Source organism: Thunnus thynnus, chromosome 13 (assembly GCF_963924715.1).
Source record: "Thunnus thynnus chromosome 13, fThuThy2.1, whole genome shotgun sequence".
NCBI classification, from domain to species: Eukaryota; Metazoa; Chordata; class Actinopteri; order Scombriformes; family Scombridae; genus Thunnus; species Thunnus thynnus.
In genome coordinates, this window is record NC_089529.1 from 30,030,561 (window position 1) to 30,053,015 (window position 22,455).

Sequence of the window (22,455 nt, forward strand, 5' to 3'; positions counted from 1 at the left end):
ACAAAGTTCATGCCCATAGATTGTCTCCCCATTGGTTTACATTGTAAGGGGTGATGTGGCACTGCAACTTTCAGGGCTTATAAAATCCAAGCCGTTTGAGTTATTACAAAGTTTTTAACTTTTTTTCAGCACAGTGTCATAAGTCACCTATTAAAGCTTGAAGCCGATACCATTAACGCCCTCGGAGGAGATAGTGTTTGTTCAGGGGCCAAAATTGAGGCAAAGTCTTATTTTGAAAGGCTAATTGCAGACTTTATTCCTTTAATTTAATTTATTCGACATTCCTACGGGCCGTGGCAGCCATTTTAGTTACATAGGTGGCGCTAGAGAGCACATTTTGGCATTTTAGGGGTTAATTTTTACATTTTATCAAATTTTTCACCAGACCTGATGTGCGTGCCAAATTTGGTGAGTTTTTGAGCATGTTTAGGGGGTCAAATTTAGGGTTTAAATGGCGTAATAATAAAGAAACAAACAAACAAACAAACACACGAAAAACAATAGGCTCCTCGCCTGTAGGCCTTTGTAGGCCTCTGCCTTTTGGGCTCGGTCCCTAAATATGATATTCAATCTGTTACCTATTTATCAATATCAATTACACCTGCGCACCAACCTGCAATATAATGTATATTTGCATATACTTTTTTCATCTCTCTCTTCTCTGTCTCCTTTTTCTTTAAGAATTGTAAATATTTATTTTATAATCTAATTGGGAACTAGAGCTCGAAGTAGCTGAATTTCACTGCCTTCTTGTGTCCAGCCGTGACGTTTAGCCTGCAAACCTCTCAGACTTATGGGAAACGATGTTTGGCCACTAAAAAACATAAATATTGAATAAACAACAATGATATATGTTTTCCTAGAAAACTCCCGTCCTTATCTAAACATATGAAGCGAGCCACACAACTGAGGCTGGATTTTTACTTCTTAGCAGAGACTTCTGAAACAGTTCTGGTTTTACTTCGGCTCTATATGGAAAGCATACAGGAAAGAAATTATTCTGTACGGACATTATATGTCATCAAATCTCCACTACGCTCTGATGTTATAACAACCAATCGATGACAAAACAAACTGTTTTGTTTGTGATTCTTAACGATCGAATCTGAAGGTGTCATTCAGCTTCCCCTCGGTCACATAATTAGTGGACACAACAAATTCTTTCATTTGTATGCAGACGATACATTAATATATCTTCCTGTCATCCTTGCTGATTAGTGTCGTTTGGTTATGTGCTAATCAACAACTATAACTCAAAAATGTCCTTTTAACTGTTTATAACTACATTATAGAGTTCATAACCATTTATCATTTCATATGAATACTAAATAGGGGGATTTAAAATAAAGTGTTGCTGAAAACTCCAGTTTGATGAAAACTCCCGAAGCCTCGTTGTTTTTGTTACCTCTGCTCATATTTCTGTTGCCAGGACTCGACTGTGTGAACGTTCGTTGAGGTTCACACACTGCAGTTTAACGCCTCAAGAATTAATGGAGCTCCACTTTCTTCAGAGGCGTGTTGAAACAAAAATCTGTTTCCCTTTGCCATGTGGGGCATGTGTGTGAACGGAGGGAGATGATTGCGTAAGTGTCTGTAGTGTGTCAGTTTGTTCATGCACATATATGTGTTTGTAGGAGAACGTGTTTCTATATGAGGGAGTGATTTTCATATTGTAAAAGTTTGTGCATCATGTCAATGAGGGTACTAACAAGTACAGACGTATAAATGTGGGTGTGTGTGTCTGGCCTCTGGGAACGTTGTGAGGACTCCTTTGAGTTTTAACCTGTGATGTGAGGACATTTTCAATTATGAGGACATTTTGTCTGATCCTCATTTGTTCAAATGCTGCTTTTGTATTCAGACTTATTTCCGGAAAATGTGAATAGCAGTAAGAGTCCTCACTAGTTCAGAAGTATAAATATGTGTTTAAGGAGGTTTGGATTGGGAACTAATGGCTCGTTTTGTCACTCGGCTGGTCTTTGTTCTGGTAGAAACCAGGACATTACAGTGAAACCAATTATTTATTGCCGTTGGTTTGACTCATAAACAGTTCATCACTTTATTGGCTGATGGCCACATCTGATTCAGCAAGAACATAAATATGCAGAGAAGAATCTGTAATTTTTTTTTTTAAGATTTCACAATTTTTGTAGCATGAATGTACAAATTACTTCAAAACAAATGATGAGTGTGTTCCATTTAAACATTTTTATGTGCATTTTAAATTTGTGCATAAAACAACCCGAGTGGAAACACATATAACACAAAAAAAAAAAAAAAAAAAAGTAAGTGGAGCTGAGTGGATAAAAAACAGACGTAAACAGACTGACTGAATAAGTGTGCATTAATGCTGGGAACACTTGTGTCAGAGCACTTGAGTCTAGACTTCTAAATCTATCAACTATTTGGAGTTTTCAAGTACTTGTTGTTGCGCACTTCTCAGGCCAATATAATGCAGGACACACTAACCAGATGTGTGTGTATCAGTAGTGGTATTAAACACATTTATACCCAAAATATTCGTCTGTATGTTAAATAAGGCTAATCATTTATTAAATCAATCAAAAAATCATTTATTAATTACTTACAGTGATAATTGTTATGATGCTACATGTGTGTGATTTTTACAGTAAATAAAGAAAAACGCCGACTCATATTTGTATCATGACATAATAAGAGCAAATAAAGACATTTCAATATGTGCAAAACAATTTTAAAAAAGCTATTAACAGACAGTAGTCTAACTATCATATCAACCAAACTGCAGCACAGAGAATCTCCAAAGTCCACAAGCAGCAAAGTAGCCGCAGGCTAACAAGCTAACAGGCTAACAGGCTAACGAACACTGTGTGACTCTGGTACTTGAATGAATCCAGCGAAGCCCCGAGCCTCGAACGGCTGCGTTTGTTATCTAGCTGATCTTGACCTCTCCAATATGTATCTATACAGAAACAGCAACATCATAATGTTTTACATGTTATAATACTCTTAGTCTCATGTACTCATACATTAACTTACTGTAAAAATTCAATAATATATCTGAACTCTGCGTACCTGCTTCTGTCACTTCTCAGTAACACCCGAAGGATAAACATGTCCTTAAAGCATCTACACTTTGTCACACAGCACTCAAATAAGCTTTTAATAAAGTTTAAGGTTGTAATGCTTCTATTTTTATCTCTGGCAGCTCGTCTGGTAACATAAAGCAGAGTATGCAGAAGAAAGTGAGGCTTTTGTTACTGTCGCACTTTAGAGTGCAACTAAGTACAGACGTGATATGTTATCAAACCCAGAAATGAATCAACACTCTTTCATTCATTTTATGTCAGCACTACCTGGTACCCAACTTTTTGAATATGTCCACGTTAGAGCTGAAACATTTAACCGGTTAATTGATAAGTCGATCAATCAATATCAAATAATCATTGTAGTAATTTTTTTTTAACAAATGCTGGAATTTGTTGGTTTCAGCTTCTCAAATGGGACGATTTGATGCTTTTCTTTGTCGCACATGATAGTAAATCAAATATCTTTGGATTCTGGACTGTTCATTGGACAAAACAAGACATCTGAAGAGGTCTTCTTTGAGTCTGGAAAATTATAGCATTTATTGTTTCACCATTTTCTGACATTTCATAGGGAAATCAAATAATCGATTAAATGAGATAATAATCAGAAGATTCATTTATGATGAAAATAATTGTCAGCTGCAGCCTTAGTCCACACTAAGGGTCAATTATGCTCAATCAGAACTAGTTTGTATGACGTGTCCGACCAATTAAATGTGTTTATAATTGTTATGAACGGTGAACTTGAAGGTCGATGAAAAGTCAGTTGTCACAGAGAGGTGGGAGCACAATATCATTTAAATATGGGGATAACAGCACATATTTTTTAACAGTCTCTCCTGGAAGACAGTCATACTGATGCACTCAGTCGTTCACATGAAGAGAGCTGGGCTTCTTTCTCACTTCTACATGTTCTTCAGTTTGTGTTTTGTGGCTGATTTGTGTTCCGTTGTGTTTCCAGACCAGATCAAGTTGGATCAGATGGACCTGCGCTGGGTGGGAGCCTGGTGGCTCGGCTTCCTGGTGGCGTCCTGCTTGCTCTTCCTCACTGCGCTGCCTTACCTCTTCTTCCCCAGAAACATGCCCAAAGAGGTGAGTCGGGATCGAGTGGCAACTACCACAACTTGAGACTGAAGTGGTATCTTAAAGTGCCACTGACGGCCACTAGACGCTCCAATTGACTCCCATTCAAAAAGCATCAACTTCTCTCTACAAATACTGAGTCAGTCATTGTTTTTAGTGAGTCTCAGACTCTAAATTCAGGCCCTCTAATAAGTGTGCTGGTGGCCATTTTGGAAATTATTGCTCCGTTAATAAGATTTGAAGACTTATGGTAGCTTAATGTAACTTGATTATGATATCTGCCCTGTAAGCACAATTTAGCGTAGCATAGCGTAGCGTGTTTCCATAGCATGAAATGTAAAGGTGCCTCCAAACAACCTGAAGCTGCGACTCTGGGCTTCAAACCAGCTCCAACACAACATCACATCTCGCTACGTCCATCTTTATATACAGGCTGTGGTCAGGATCAGAGAAACTCCTACCTGATCTAAAGCTTGTAGTGGAGGTCAGTGCAGGAGCAGCAAATGCAACTTTCTTTTAACCAATCAGCGTTTTGTTTACGGGCCTCAGTATCATAAAAGCCCAGTTGGGTAAGGAGGGATGGAGTCCTGTTGTTGTAGCCCCACTCCTCCAGATTTACTTTGGTTTCCTCAATAAAATTAAGTCAACAGACAAGCAGAAGCTCTGCAGCCTATTCTTGCTCAGTACTACTCACACGCAAAATGATGGATCATTTCTTAATAGCCTGACTTGTCCTGAAAAAAAACAATATATGGCAGCCTTGTTGGCTCTTCTATAAACCTATAAATGAAGGGAAGTAAAAACAACATAGGGTTCAAAGTTTCCCAGTCATAACTAGGATTTGGATGTTAATATGAATATTTGCTGTCCCGAAATGAGACATCACAGCGTGACTAACAGCAGAGGAGGAACTCTCAGCTCTCTGTGTTTCCTGCGGTTGTGTTGATTTATTTATTCCTTCATTTAAACCAACATCTTGGAGGCAGAGGTCTGTGTGATGACAGCTTGTCTTGATTATACCCTCTGATGTGATAATCATCAACTTATGTCAAACAAGTTAACGACCTTCAGACAGGGTGGATTTGTTTTCACACACAAAAAAAAACCAGAATTAACATTAAAGGAATAGTTCAGCATTTCGGGAAGCTTATTTGCTGAGTTAGATGTTCAGATTGATTCCACTCTCATGTCTGTACGCTAAATATGAAGCTACAGCTAGCAGCTGGTTAGCTTAGCTTAGCATAAAGACTGGAAACAGAGGGAAACAGCTAGCCTGGCTCTGTCCAAAGCTGACAAAATCCACCTATTAACACCTATAAAGCTCATTAATTAACACATTCTGTCTTGTTTAGTTCATACAAATGCCGAAGTGTAAAAATTACAATTTGAAGTTTTACAGGATGTTTTGTGTCAGACTATTTCCTGGCCCTGAACAGTTGCCAGGCAACCAGCAGATACTCTGCAGAGAAAGTTACTGGTTGAAGCCAAGAAATAGTCTGACCCATTATAACAGTTACACTGTGGTGTTTGTACAGACAAGATATAATGTGTTAAAGGACGGTTCATAATTCTGTGTCTTAAACCAGCAGTCAGGTGTCCATATGAGCAGTGAAAGAGGTTTTCCTCGCTGTAATCATTCCTCCTGTTCATACTGGATATTAAAAGATCCTTCAAATGTGTTTTCAATGGAAGTGATGGAGGCCAAAATCCACAGTGTGTCCACACAGTCATTTAAAAGTCTGTGTGAAGCTTCTATTCAGCTTCAGCAGTCTGAGTTAGTCATATCAAGTGGATATCTGACACATTTACAGTCTTTTTTTAGCATCAAATTCCCTCTTTGTGTTTCCTCGGACAGTGTCTCCCTGTTGAGCTGCAGGTGGAAGTGTAGTAACAAAAAGAGGAACTTTGGCACTAAAAAGACCGTAACGTTGAAAGATATCTACTTGATTTGACTCATTTGGACGCTGAAGCTTCATATTAGCTTCAGATAAACTTTTAAATACATTTTTTGCACAGAAGGAGGACTGTGGATTTTGTCCCCCATCACTTCCATTGTAAGTGGATGTGGAGGATATGTAATATGTTCCAATTTTATAAAAAATATCTAGCACATTTCAAATGTCCTGGTCAAGGAGGACAAAATACTAACATTTCACTCCTTTATTTGGCTAACATCACATTATTAAAGAGCCAAAACTTCTTCAGGGCGTCAAAAATGCTCTGAAGAAGTGAAATGTAAATATTTTGACGAGGAAATTTTAGATGTGCTGCAATTTTCTTAAAAATATTTTTGGAACAAGCCAAATTTTGGATTTTGGGTTTAGCACTCCACTGAGAATCACATTGTTTAAGCGCAACCTCCTTCTCTGATGACGTATTTTTATATAATCTGCATCAAATTAAACAAAGTGTCAGTTGCAGCAGCTGTACTTCGCCGCGATATAACATCTGTGTTTATAAGTGCAGATTTATGCGTCACTGAAGTAAATCTAGTTGTTGAATAGAGATGAGTTGTTATTAAATATTTACAGCCGCTAACTGCAGGTGGAACTGTTGCTAAGCTAGCTGAATGAGCCAACTGACAAAGCTAACATTAGAATGCTAATATCTGAGCCATTTATATTGAAGAGTAAAAGAAGTAACATGGAATATGGTCGACATATCTGACCTGACACCCTAGAATTCACAGGAAAAACACAATATACCTCAAATTACTGAACTTAGACTAAATGACCAAATAACATAGTTTAGTTTAGCATAATCTCACTGTACACTGCATGAATGCTACTAATCCTAAAGCACACATTTCTGCAGGTATGCACATAGAAATAAAACAAATTCACACCTGCATTCACAAAGGACTCACAGTTCACTTTTTTTTATCTTTGGCCCCCTAAAACTGTTAAAAAAAAAGTTATGTTACAGCTAATTTGAAACTAGTTAGTTACTAAGGACTTAAGACTTTACACACAAACTGAGTGATGGATTTATGATTAGCTGTTACAACACAGTCCTGTAGGAGAAATTTACCATAAAATGTATACAAAAGACAGGCTTTTAATAAAGTAAATGGACACATTTCCACCTAATGTCATTGACATTTGTTCACCAGTTTGAAAGTAACAAATGATCAAACATAGTGAAGATAAGAAACATGCCCTCACGCTAACTCATGTCACCTCAATGAGCTCCAACCAGGAGTCTCTCAGGAGGGTGTTTTGGCTGCATCCCCCAAACAGAAAGTTCAGCTCTGCTATCAAGTAAAGGAGGCGATTTATTCCAAAGATTGCTTAATAGATTTCCTTAATATTATGGCCTCATGAGGGATTAAACTGCAGCCAAATACTTTCACTTTGAAAAACCAGATATTTGACTCAGAGTTTCCACTTAAAATGTCGGCAGGAGATACACTATCGCTGAAGATTTTAAATGTTTGATTTGCTGTGTTTTATCAGAGTCTAAACACTGAAGGTTATATGTGTAACTTTGGTTCTGAGTCATGGATGACCTCCAGGGACATAATGTGTATAATAGTTGGATATCCAGCATCTGTGGAGGTCTAATAAAGGACGTTTCTGATACTTTGTTATTTTATGGTTGAATCATCGTCTGTTGTATTATGTCGTCTGTACTTAACTGTACTTAAGTACAATTTTGAGATACTTGTACTTTACTTGAGTATTTCCATTTTAACCTACTTTATACTTCCACTCATTACATTTTAGAGGAAAATATTGTCATTTCTACTCCACTACATTCGTTTCACAGCAATAGTTATTCATCAGTATAAGGTGTAAAATTAGCTCTACCATGACAACATTAAAATGCTGCTTACATGTACACATCAATTAATCTGTTTTAATATTCAAATATCTAAAAATAGACCATTTTGCATAACCAGTACTTTTACTTTTAATACTTTAACTACATTTTGCTGGCAATACTTACGTATTTTTACTTAAGTAAGATTTTGAAAACAGGACTTTTACTTGTATTGGAGTATTTTTACATTTTGGTATTGCTACTTGTATTCAAGTAAGGATCTGAGTACTTCTTTCACCACTGGTCTGATTTACAGATGAAGGCTGAATCCTCATCAGTTATCCAATGAGTGCTTGACACATTTATGGCCAACCTGCAGAGCATGATGAAGTTTAAAATAAAAGTACATAAGTAGTAGTTTTCAGCGTACACAACAAGACAATGAAAATATAAAGTATGTTGTCACACAGAGGTCTGGTTTCACTTGTGTGTTGAGGACTTTGGCTGCTGTTAGAGTGTGTTGGAACCCAGGGAGCCACATCAGATAGAACATTGTGTGAACAAATGCTCAGCACAGATTGTTTCGTTTCATTGGAGCAAATATTTTCCATCTGATGTTTTTTGTGACGGAGCCAAAAACTCCCCCACAAAGTGAACCAGATTTCCTCAGAAGGTCGCCTGGCTCAATGTAGCTTCACTGGACTTAAACAATATAAATCACCTGATGATTTATATTTAAGTACTCCACAAAGATCTACATATATTAGCTTTAGGCACATTTTAGTCTTTGGATTATTATCAGTCTAGTTTTCATCAGGGACATTTTAGTCTCATTTTTCTTGCATTTTTCATTTTTATATCTTCTTCAGCTGTTAGTGTAAAAGGCAGTGTTTACTTGTTGACACACGTGTGACTCTGACACGGTCTGCAACTAACCATTATTTTCATTATTCTTTAATATGCAGATTATTTTCTTGAATAATTGATTATTTGTGAGGTCTGTTAAGTGTTGGCAGATTGTTCCCAGAGTCCGCTGTGACTTTTGAAAATGTCTTGTTTTGTCCAACCAACAGTCCAAACCCAAAGATAATCTGCTTATGATCATAGAGGAATATGAAAACTAGAAAATATTCACATTTAGGGAGCTGGAACCAGTGAATTTTTGCCAGTTTTGCTTAAAAATCATCAAAATTGTTGCAGATGAAATGTCCGTACATGGATTAATTGACTATGTTACACTATATGATGTTAGCCACATGTTACTTAGCTAATGATAGCTTCTAACATCAATGCTGGCTCTCATTTACTGTCCTCCAAACACACCACATATTCAACTTCAAAAGTACAACATGGTACTGGAAAATATTTGCTAGCAACAGGATGGCCGCATTAAAATTCCTTTCCTCTCTCATCATCTTAGGTAGTCGACAAAACACATTTTTTCAAAAGCAAAATAGAACATCAGCCTAAAGTGAGCTAACACTAATGCCAACTCATTGAACCTATAAGAACTGAACTTAGCACTTATTACTATGCTATTAACATTGTGCCTAAACAAAAATGAACATGACTGGAATAAGGAATTGCACCATCAAACCTTTATCAACCTTTTTATTTGTTCTTGAGTTTATGTCTGCCAGAATTAGAGATAATTCAATAAGTTGACAAGCCACAATTATTTCTGCATTTAGCTCAGTAAAAGTCGGACAAACCACAGTTTCAAGGGCGTTTTACTGATTAAATACATTCACATGTGCACACATGTGGAAAACATTGGTAAGAATCACTTAAAATACTTAGAGATTTCACCTTGATATCTCCTTTAATGCTTCTTTGTGCAATAGGGGAACTTTGAGTGGGAAGCGTATGTAGAACAGGCACGTTAGCGTTGTCACCGTAACCCAACCCTGAAGGTAAATAACCCAATTTTCCATAAAACAATTAACATAATTGGCCCAACCTGAACAACCATGGTTGGGTTAAGAATGCAACACAGCATTTTTAGTGTGTAATTGCTGCAGTAATACAACAGAATGACTCTCCTGTTCAAACAGAATGTTCCCGCTCACCTAACATTAGCATTAGCATTAGCACAGCTAACATTAGCAGCTGATCATTGACTCAACTGTTGACTAAAATCCTGTTAATTGTCTTGCTTTATGTTGAGTGCAAAAGCTCAAACATGGGATAACATATTTCTTTCGTGAACATCTAGAATCTGACTCATTCCTTCTGATAGCAACATTAGCTTAACTTTTTTATAAATGCAGCCGTGCTGCCTGCGTGATTCAGTTTGTCAGCTGTTGCTGCTTCTTGTCTAATTCTCAGTGGATTATAGATAACATTTGTGGCTTATCATGTCATAATTCTGTCATAAAAAGTAAAAATTTTGATTTCCTATTTAATCATTGTCACCATGTCTTACATTTTCATCTTACCATGAGTATTTTAAGCTTTTTCACCCCTAAATTTATATATTTTTTATTGTTACAGTCAGGAATAAGCCTCCATATATCACAGGGTTAGTTTCGGCAGTATAATTAGCTTAAAATGTGAGGTCAGGATGGATGTATTAATTTTTTGGCCAATATTTGTCTTCATTTAATGAATTTTTATAATAATTATAATCTGCGTGCTGTCTCATTCTAGGTGGATTATAGATGAATTTAGTCCATAAATGTATAAAATAATATAGAGACAGAATGTAACTGAATGAAGATGCTTCCTAATGGCAGAACAACAGGTTAAACAGCTAAATAAACTTCTGAACAGGAGATATTATTGGCTGCTGGAGGGAGCTGGTTGACCAATCAGGAGCTACAGTGTCCAAAGATGAATGCAGCTCGTTTAAACACTCTAGTTAATTTGTTCATCTTTCACATAATTGTTTGGTTTTTATTTGATAATGAGAAATACAAAACATGTCATCATAGTTCTCATTTTCACTGTGAAAAAAAAAGGCCCTCAACATTTTTTTTTTCCACAGATAGCAGTGCTTTTAACGCAGTTTTTGTCACAGTATACAGATTTTTCAGTTAGTTTACAAAATGCAATATGATGCAAAACTGTGACTTCAAAATCCTTTTGGAGCTGTCTCACAACTATCTGTAATTGATTTAAATAAACAAAGCTTTCTGCTTGTTTTTCCTCTGTACATTGCATTGTGGGACATTTTATTTTCATTTTTATTTCATTACTCTATAAGACAACTACTGTGGTTCGTACAATGTGTTGTCCAATGTTGTCAGAAATCAAGAGTGTTAGCCTAATAATTGTTCCAAACAGCTACACTCGAAGGTGGAGTGAAGGATAACGTCGAACATTTTCAGACATTCATAGTGTTGCACTGGTCTGTACGCACAAAAGTTGACAGAAATAGTCGTGTAAAGAACAAAAAGAAAGAAGGAAAAAGAGAAGTTCAAACCCTGGCTCCTTTTAATCATGAAGCAAAGTGGGTGTGAATGTTTTAAAAAAGTTACAGTTACAGCTATTTATCTGACATCAGAAAGGACAGACCGTCAGCTCTGATGAAGCACACTGGCAGCTGAACCCAGGTCTGCTCGAGGGCCTCCCAGGTGGACGTATCCAGAATACATTCACAGGAATGCATCTGATGTTAGAGATATCTCACCTCGTCCCTAATATTGAGCTCAAACATGCTGCCAAGAAAACCAGTTTCAGAAACCACAGATATCAACTGATCTACATTCAAGCTCTAACCTGTGGACATGTTTGGAATGAAGATCGACCTATAAATGAATGATGACGATGTCTGATTCAAAGTTCAACTTTGAAAATCTAAGCATCATGAAGTTTATCAGACGGCATTTGTCAGACTGTCTTCGGGACTACATATAAATATATCCTCTTCCCAGAAACCTCACCAGCAATATGAAGTGTCAACAGTTCATAACATAAACCACACAGCACTCGCGTTTATTTCAAGTGTCTTACAGAGCATGTAGAGAATGTAAACCTTTCTGGCATGCAGGGCCCCAGCAGACACCCTAAAAGCAGCAGCAGTTCCAGACTGAGAACAAAACTGTCTGGAAAAAAAGCAGGTCCGGCATGTGATGTTCTGTTTCCATATCTGTGCAGGATGGCACAGACGATGTGGAGTCCAAACCTGACAGTAAGCAGCAGACAAACCCGCCGCAGGAAGTCTCCCTGCTTCAGTTCCTCAAAAGTAAGTCCTTTATATCTCTTCTGTTTCCTGTTAGTCTGATGTGGCTGCAGCAGAGACAACTGCAGGACATTGACAGTGAACAGGGGTCACTGTGTTTCATCATTACTGCCACATACCCTCCAGATATGTTTTAAGATTCCTTAAACTGACGTCCACTCCTCCCTCATTGAAAAATCAACAATCTATAAATATATAAATATTTTCACAGAAATCACTTTCTTTCACTATCACTATCACTTTCTGTGTAAGTCTCTCCTCCATTTCTTTTGTGCATTGCATTGTGGGAGAATAGTACAGCACAGCACACTCACAAATCTTTTATAGAAACTGTTTTGAATATACTTAATTTCGTCGATTTTGATTGTGAACACACTCAGACTCAAACTTGATTTGGGACACAGTTTATCTGTCTGTCTGGGTAGGAGTTGGGGTAATTTGGGTGAAGTGACCCTTTAAGAGGTCTTACTGTCCACCACTGTTCCTCAGGTTTTCCTCGTATCGCTCTGCGGACGCTGCGGAGCCCCATCTACCTGCTCGTGGTTCTGGCACAGGTCAACCTGGCGGCGCTGCTGGCTGGCCTCGCCACCTTTATGGCCAAATTCCTCGAGAAGCAGTTCAGCCAAAGTGTCCCCTTTTCCACCATGATGATAGGTGAGAGTGGACATGAACCTGTAGGGTTCATCCCCAGGAATGTGCATGACTTGATGTTATATTAAGTTAACAGAGGACAGTTAAGATCAAAGGCGACTGAAGCTTCTGTTGTTCTGGTTTATTTATTTCAGGAGGAGTTGTCATCCCGTGTGCGGTGCTGGGCACCGTCCTGGGTGGAGCTCTGATGCGGAGGTTGAATCTTTCGGTCAGCGGCGCCAGCAGGTTGTGCACCTTTGCCATCCTGCTCTGCACTTTGTCCGCCCTGCCGCTGCTGCTCATTGGCTGCCCCACCCAGAAGGTTGACGGGGTCTTTCCTCCCAGGTAGCTACAACTTCTGTTCATATACACCAAGTACACAGGCTACAGATGCCTGGGGGAACTAATTTAACCACTGACAGGGAACTAATTTAACTACTGACAAAGAGTGAATTTTACTATTGACAGGGAACTAATTTTACTGCTGACATTAAAATGATTGCACTACTTTTACTACCAAAAGGGAACTCGTTTTACTACTGACAGAAAACTAATTGCACCACTGACAGGGAACTAATTTTATTTTACCACTGACAGGGAACTAATTCCACTACAGAGAGTGAGTTAATTTTTAAACTGACAGGGAACTAATTACTGACAGGTAATTAATGTTACCACTAACACGGAAGTAATTTTGCTGATGAAATTAAACTAATTTCACACAGGACAGGGAACTAATTTTTTACTAACGACGGGACTCATTTCACCATTGACAGGTAACTAATTTTATTTTACCACTAACAGGGAACTAATTCCACTACAGAGGGTGAGTTAATTTTTATAATGACAGGGAACTAATTACTGACAGGACTCATTTCACCACTGACAGGTAACTAATTCCACAGCTGACAGGGAACTAATTTAACTACTGACAAAGAGTGAATTTTACTATTGACAGGGAACTAATTTTACTGCTGACATTAAACTGATTGCACTACTTTTACTACCAAAAGGGAACTCGTTTTACTACTGACAGAAAACTAATTGCACCACTGACAGGGAACTAATTCTACTACAAAGAGTGAGTTAATGTTTAAACTGACAGGGAACTAATTACTGACAAGTAATAAATGTTACCACTAACACGGAAGTAATTTTACTGATGAAATTAAACTAATTTCACACATGACAGGGAACTAATTTTTTTACTAATGACGGGACTCATTTCACCACTGACAGGGAACTAATTTCACAGCTGACAGGGAACTGATTTCACCACTGATTGGGAACAAATTTCTTCTGTGACAAGAAGCTAACTTTACCACTGACTGAAAATTACTAATAGGGAACTAAATTCACTGATGGCAGCAACAGCATTTGTGTCATTATCACATTTTTAAAATCCATTTCTTACTTTGAAAGGTTTCTTAACTACAGGCCCATAAAATGTTTAAATTTATGTTTTATTTATTTATGTATGTTTTCCAGCATTGATGGGCCGTGCAGCGTTGGCTGTCGGTGTCCACCGGAGGCCTTTAACCCAGTCTGCGGATCAGACAGGGTGGAGTTCAGGTCTCCTTGCCACGCTGGATGTATCGGCATGACAACAGACACCGACAACAAAGTCATCGTAAGAAATATTTTTGCGTTATACTCAGAAATTGTCATGCACATTTTCATCTTTGAACCATCACACATTCAGACTAGTCCAGCACTTAATAAAAAGCATATAGTGTACTTTTAACTGTTTTTGCTTGAAATTTATATTCATGTGGTGTGCAGCAACAGGGAACTGCCAGCTTTGTATTTGAGTGCTGCCAGTTCCCATTTACACTGTGAGGGCTCTGGTTTCTTGGTAAAGTTGATGACATCACATCCTGTGTTTTAGTGAAATCCCTTTTGTCTCATTCAGTGCTGCAGGCAGCAGAGACTGTGTTCATCTTCTCCTCTGCTTCAAGTCATTTGCATATAAACTATAAACTCTTTTTTCACCTCACTGTCTCTCCAACAAACACACTCTGGTTTTTTTCTTTTGTTTAAGCATCTTCATAACTTCAGATTCTCTAGACACCTAATTCTGTGGGACTGGTCTTAATAAAGAACAGGCAGCATAAATATGCAAACAGAGATATCAAATCAAACTCTCTGTGTAAATCTCAGTTAGTCCAGTGACTAAAAGCTGCTGGGAGCTTTTTAAAATAACCAGGGGAAAAATGTGAAGTTTAGGGAAGAAGTGGTTATAGAAATCAAAAGGGATTATATATATTTAGGGCTGCAACTAACAATTATTTTTCTTGTCAGGCTTTTAGTCTGTGAAAAAATGAAAGAAAATGCTGAAAAATGCCAGTCACCATTTCCCAAAGCCTAAGATGGAACCTAAAATGTCTTTTTTTTTGTCCACAACCCAAAAATATTCAGTTTACCATCAAAGAGGACTAAAGAAACCAAAAAATAGTCACATTTTAGAGGCTGAGCAAGAGATTTGTTTGTATTTTTCTTAAAAAATGACTCAAAATGATTTGTCAGATATCAGAATAGTTGTTTTTTAGTATCTGTCCACTACTGACTAATAGTTGCAGCTGATTTATCCAATCAAATGTGAGACCAAGATGTCACAAAGGTGAATCCTAACGTCTCAAGGTTATCTATCTCACTTTAACTTTTTTACTGCACTGTGTTCCCTGTAACTGAACACAGAGAGAAGCAGCTGCTTCTTTCTGCATGGCTTCCCAGGAAACAATAAAACTCCAGACTGAAGTTTTATTAACTGATGAAACCAGAACCCTTAGGACTCTATGACGTTCTTTGATTAGAGTTTACACAGGAATCAGACAACAGTTTCAGTAGAAAGTCATGATGTCAGATGATTGACTTTTCTTCCCAGGAAAATAACAGGAGAACAGGATCATTATCAGATAGAAAAGAAAAGATGATAAAACAGATTAAAATATTACACAACCACACTGGATTCAGTTTATAAAAGCACCAGCATGCACTGGGGCAGCAGATTCAAGATTCAAGATTTAGTTTATTGTCATTTTCTTGTGTATTTGCAAACACAACAAATGCTGTTTCTCTCATCTCACAGCAGTGCAACAACATCAGAAAGGATAAAAGATAGACTGTATATCTAAAAACTCCCTTTAAAAGAAATGATTAAAAACATATAAATCCCATGAGAAAAAAAACCCCAGTGCATTAAAGAACATTTAGAGATTCATCAATTAGTATTTAGTATTACTGAGTCAATGATGTTGTGTTCAGGATTAAGCTGATTTAATTGCATGTATTCAAACTGTGTCAAACATTGTTATTAAAATAATTAAATGTTTAATTGTTCAAATAGCAAAAATATATAATTTCATTTCATAGTTAAATATCATGTTTTCTGTTTCCAAGTGTTTTGACTGAGGTTGTATCTTTCTGTTTATGTTTTTAAGGGTACCTGTTTTATTATATTGTATATTTAACATACTCTAAGCATTTAACGCTTTAGTGTGAAATTAAATAATAATAATATAATTAATTAATTCATATCTGACGTGCAACTTCTTCCTTTAACAAACATCTTAAGACTCACCTTTTGAAACTTGCATTTAAGTTGTCTTTATCGCTGCTTCTTACTGAATGTTACTGAAAGTTTACTTATTTCTTTGATTCCTATTATTCACTGCTTTACTGTATTTTAATTATGAATTATCTGAGCTGCATCGTATGTATTAAAGGTGCAATAAGAACACAGATATTATCATTATTGTAACACCAACGGATTGTAAAGCAGTGGTAGTCAAATAGTGGCTCGTTGGCCAAAGCTTTTGGCTTTTGAATCTCTCATTTAAATCCCAATAGTTTTGACCTTGTAACATTTTGTAAACTTACTAGATGAATAACAAAGTTACATAACATCATTTGGCTGGTTTGCCCAGAACAGATTTGTGTCAATAACAGCACTTTGCCTCAACCATAAATTAATCAGACCGCTGTTTATCTCATGAGGATAAGCTGATGTAAGTTGATGAAATGTAACACAGAGGATACAACATGTTTATGTGTCATTTGCCAGACGAGTAAACTGCTGTCACTTACTGATGTGAATAATGACATCTGCTCCCAGATACAACCACAAAACTGTTATATACATCAATATATTCTGGAATGAATGAAAAGAAATAAACAGAATATATTAAAAACATATTAAACTTTGTTTTCATCGCACATATATGCTGGCAGTGCAGAGAAAAACTGGCCTATGGTTGAAGTTAATTACTGCCCCCTGTTGCAACGGTTTCACAAGAACCTACATCCAAAATCATCCCTTTAAGAGGAGTCATGTGTATCTGACGAGGACTGCAGTTCACCGTAAAAACTCAAAATGTGAAAAGGCTGCATTTTGACCAGTTTGGGCTTGTTGCTATTTAACAGCTGCAGATTATTTTCAGCTTTAAAGAACAGAAAAATCCAGACTTCCAGCTAACACAATTTTCCTCGTTTGGTAAAACTCTGCAAGATAAATGATCAGGATGCTGTTTGTAGTGAACACTGCAGCCTGTAGGTTGCGCTGACTCCGTCTGTATGCTGATGATGTGTCACTGTTTCTGCAGAACTACACTCAGTGCCGTTGTGTTAAAGATACTGGCTTCGCCTCTCCGGGGACCTGCGGCAGCAACTGCTCCCACTTCTTCCTCCCCTTCATGGTCCTGTTGGGTGTCACCAGCTTCGTCGCCTCCTTCTCCCAGACCCCGTCATACATAATGATACTCAGGTACAGAGGCGAGCACTCGGGCACTGTGGCGGTTCTTGGAAAGTGTCACACAAGTAGACACTTGTATTGGGATGGACTCTTAACCTGACCAGGACCAGGCTGATCTGAATGGTTACGTTTCCATGGTAACTTAGGTTGGCCCTAAAGAGTTGTGAAGTGGGAAGTGGTGTTTTTCAAATTATTATTTAAACGATATCCTCACTGTTGCTGAACATCGAAGCTCAGGACTCTCCTGCATAGCATAAAGATCCTATAGGTTTACATTCTGACCACCAATTTCAATTATTTCAACTTCATTTCTGAGAAGGCAGCTAAATATACTACAATACCCATGAACCTCAGTCCCCATTGCTAGAGAGAAGAAGCCATTCAGAGGTGTAATTATTTCTACCTTCAAATGGAACTCATGAGCTTGTGGTTACGACATGGGAAGTTGTGTACCCGATATACTTGACGTTCAAGTGGTTAAGTTGTGAGAACACCGCTGCTAGGCAACATGGATGCAAGAAGCTAGCTACATTAGCTAATATTAACATTACTGTCAGTGTCTAGAAGCCACCGAGGCTAACAATTTAGCTAGGTAGCGGGTGGGTAACATAATGTAGGAAATGCAAAGGCATAATGAGGTGGGAATATCAACATTTTCCTCAGAAATATTATAAAATTGCTAAGAAAAACTCTATACGAGTAAAATTACAATATATTAACTTACCATCCACTAAAAACTGAACTTCCATGTCCTCCGCCATTTCTGAAAACATTAACAACAGATCACAGCTCGTGAACTTGGAGTTTTCTGAAAATTTCCACTTCTGAAGTTCATATAGACTCTTCTCGTGAACACGATAAACATGATCCCGTCTGAAGGCAGCATTAGAGTGGTAATAAATGTGTTAAAGTTGTGAACAAAACACGGCGCCATAGTTGCTGAATTCACTCAAAAGTGACCCAGAAACAAACTGATTCACTCTGTAGATTGTAAAATTAGTTTTCTCAACATTGCAATTTTTAGTTTCCACTTGCCATTACCGGCGTACATGACCAACTACGATAAAGTAAAACCCTGTGAACATAACAATTTCAGGATAGAAGTTAACTATGACTCCCAAGATGCATTTCGGCAAGAAAAAGCCAATCACAAAGCTTAACATTCGGTCCTGCGCCTCTAAAACTAAAGCTAAAAGATTACGATGTTTAGAAAACTGAAAACAATACAATCAATACATTTTTCATACCAACAGAAATGTTTCAGTAAAACTGAAAGTTGGCGTTTAATATTTGGTCAGATTCATAATCTTGGTGACTTATTTGTTGATATGATGGTTCCTGATTTCAGTTATAATTTTAGCAGTTTTATACATATTTTATGTAAACTGCTGTTTGCGTTTAGACAATATTTAAAGGATAAAGCAGCGATTGTCTTTGTTTTTCTTCTTGTCAACAAATCTCATGTTTTGGATCCATGTTTGGCGCTAAATGAAATGTTTTTGAAATGTTTACAATGAATTTACAAAATTCATTGTAAACATTTCAAAAACATTTCATCTAGCGTCACCATCAGGTCAAATCTTTGAATTGTCCAACATTTTATAATGAAGTTATGTTAGCATGCTGACACGCTAAGCTAAAATGATAAACATTATACCTGCTTAACATCAGCATGTTAGCATGCATTAGCACTAGCATTTAGCTTAAAGCACTGATGTATTACAGTCTCAAAGAGCTTCTATTGTGACTGGAGTCTCTTAAAGGATAAGGCTGGCTAACTAACAAGTATTGTGTGTATCAAAGCCTGATATATCTTATTCCTCCGTCGTTGTCCAAAAACTATTAAAAACACGTCAATGAACCGCACCGCTGCACTGGGTGACATGTTCCAGCGGAGGTCTACAGCACAGAGGAATAAGATACACACACAATACTGGTTTGGATCCAAACATGAGATTTGTTGACAAGAAGGAAAACATAGAAAATCTCTGCCTTATCATTTAAATATTGGTTAACTTGTGGGATTTGTTTTTTTCACACTTCTGACTGGCCTCTTGTCAAACTGCTGGTCATAATATAAACCTGTAAGGAGAGTCTCATGTTTCGGTGATCAGTAATGTTGAGGAGATCGTTTAAAGAAAAGTTTCAGATGTGAACACAAAATGATGAAAAACACTCTTTCAACATGTTTGAATGTATGAATGGTTGTGCTTGCACTTGTGAGTTGTGATGTATGTCCTTGTTGCACTTTGTTAATTTAGTACACTGTGACTTTAGTGACTACAGTTCCAACTGGTGAAGGTTTGTTTTTCTCTCATTTTGGTGTTTTTTCTTGTGTTTTTTTATTTGTTGTGTACATATAGACTCTAAAAGAAAAGAGGGACTGACTTTTATAACAGTGAGGTGTAAACTGTTCACATTTCTAGTTGAAGAGTTCAACTAGAACAACAGAAATTTAAAGTAATAAAATGTAAAGTCACGAGTCACATTTTGTTTAGCAGAGCAGTCGTCACTGCTGTTATCAACCCTCCACATTCCTGCTGCTGCTCAGCTCTGTCTCAGCATGTCTGCAAAACAAATACACATACACAGATGAGTGCACATAAAGAAAATACTGCACCATCCTCATCATCATCATCATCATCTTTATCATGACTGCGGTGTTTGTTTGTGTGTGCAGGACGGTGTCAGCGGAGGACAAGTCTTTTGCGGTGGGAGTTCAGTACATGTTGTTCAGAGTGCTCGGTGAGTCTGGTCACATGTTTCCTTCAGCCATCTCTCATTGGTCCCTCGGTCAAACAATATGCTAGTTTAATTAATTTAATATGCATTATAAAAATGTGATGTATAAGCTCGGTTTTTGTTTTTTAGATGAAAGTGTAAAAATGCTCAAAACTACAATATTTCCTCTGAAAAGTTTATTAAAGAGAAACTTCAGTTCCTTTTGTAAACAAGATTTAATTGTCAGATTAGACAAATGTCCTGCTCCGCTTCCTGCTCCTCCTGTAGTGACCTTTTTAAAATTAGTGATTAATTAAAGTCCCTCCACTCAAAAACATGATTTTCTTCTTGTTCGGTCAGTTGGATGTTTGTTGTTTTCACATTCATCTGCTGAAGGAGAAAAGTTTCTCTGACTTCACCTTAAAATCTGAGTTTAACACCTGGACGGACTCGCAGGATTTATGACATAACTAACTAGTTCAGAGCCAATCACGGTCCAGTGTTCAACTTATACAAGTGTGATGTGGAGACTTGAAGCCTCCTGTTGCACAAACACTGAGAATGAACTTTACAGTGGAGACATCTGGTGTCCAGCAGGAAAACTTTAGGAATATTTACATACAGTATTCAGAGATTCAGAGATTATTATATGATGTTACTAACTATACGTTAGTAACTATAGGTAATTGAACTTTGTTGTGGAAAATATAAACAAATTATTATTCAAATCTTTTTTTTATGTCTTCAAACCTGTCCGATGGGATCGTTGAGAGAGGAGAAAGGAATTGTGAAAACACATTTTTACTAAGATGACACATCTTTTTTCCTCTGAACTGTCGTCTGAAGTGACGTCAATGTCTGATGATGATGATCTTCATCACCAGCAAGATCAGAGTTTCTGTTTGATGATATGATATTCTGATGTTTCACCCACACATGCATGTTGTAAAAGTTTTATTCTGGCTTTAAACCGTGTACAGATGTTTCTACTGGCATCAAAGCATTTTTTTAATTTGTACTCATTAATTATAGTCCAGGTTATAATGAGAATTTCTGATTATTTGAAGATTTTTTTTGGAGTTACAGCAAAGTGGAAACTGATATAAAAATATATCACATATCAAAGTTTAAGTCCATGTCTCCGTGTCTTGTGCCTGCAGCGTTCATGCCCGGCCCCGTGTTGTACGGCAGCGTCATCGACTCCACCTGCATACTGTGGGGCAGGAAGTGCGGCAGGCAGACCTCCTGCCTCTACTACAACCTGGACCGCTTCAGACAGAGGCAAGTCACCCCGAGACGGGTTCATCGTGAACTTCATTACACTGGACACAGATTTAAAACACATCACATTGTTGTACAACAATGTACAAAATAATGTATAACTTTAAATGTTGTTAACTGGTACCTGGAGTGTACAGAACATGTGTGAATGTGGGCTAATGCAGACTTCCATACACTCTCAGACACAACATCACTCATTTCTGTTTCCCAGGTATAACGCCCAGTTCAGCATGTGGAATACAAACCACTAAACTGGTTAATACACACTTAGACACACAGTAATAAAACACCCTGTACTACGTAGACTACTTACATATGGTAGAAGCCCAAAAAGACCGAGGATCGAGGAAAAATGACCAAATCAACAAAATTGTGCAGTTCAGTTGCTACTACAGTAAATACGGTAGCCTAAAAGTTGCTCATTCGGATTGATTTCAGGCTGCCATAATTACTGTAGTAGCAGTGCAACTGAATTTCAAAGGCAGCTGGCTTGACCACGCTTTTGCGAACAGTGGCTGATTTGACCCCAGTCAAACGCTCCGCTTCTGAAATGCTCCCGATGGAGTAGGACGCCGTGCGGAGGACGGAACAAAACCACGTCCAGTCAGAACGAAACGCAGCTGGAGCCCGGTGGAAGCAAGGCGTGAAGCAATAAAAAAAAAATTACATCATAAGAGAACAGGCCTAAAATTCTTAAAACAAATAACAAAATACAAATACAAATGCCCGGGAGATTCGGTGTTAACCCGCACCATTAAATTATGAAATTCCAGTGTTAAAATCTGCTCCTTCTTTCTCCTCTACATGCAGAGGAGCAGTGAGATGCAAGTCTCAAGCAGCAAAGTTCACTGTCCTTCCAAAGAAGTTAAAATTCTTTAAACATTAGTCATCATCACAGTGGATCCTGTTACGCTGACTTACAGTCTTTGGACTCATACATCATAAATCTGACCTGTACGACACAGTCAGATTGATAT

General features: G+C 37.6%; 1 protein-coding gene across 3 annotated transcripts in view; it reads left to right on the forward strand.

Moving 5' to 3' along the window:
- The window catches only part of slco2b1 (solute carrier organic anion transporter family, member 2B1), a 40,178-nt gene that overhangs the window by 14,849 nt on the left and 2,874 nt on the right, over window positions 1-22,455 (forward strand). For all 3 annotated transcript variants that reach the window (XM_067608956.1, XM_067608958.1, XM_067608957.1), the window contains exons 7-14: window positions 4,030-4,160; window positions 12,012-12,099; window positions 12,586-12,750; window positions 12,882-13,071; window positions 14,215-14,356; window positions 17,328-17,488; window positions 20,157-20,221; window positions 21,358-21,478. In XM_067608956.1, the coding sequence (XP_067465057.1) occupies window positions 4,030-4,160; window positions 12,012-12,099; window positions 12,586-12,750; window positions 12,882-13,071; window positions 14,215-14,356; window positions 17,328-17,488; window positions 20,157-20,221; window positions 21,358-21,478 (1,063 nt within the window). The remainder of the gene's footprint in view (window positions 1-4,029; window positions 4,161-12,011; window positions 12,100-12,585; window positions 12,751-12,881; window positions 13,072-14,214; window positions 14,357-17,327; window positions 17,489-20,156; window positions 20,222-21,357; window positions 21,479-22,455) is intronic.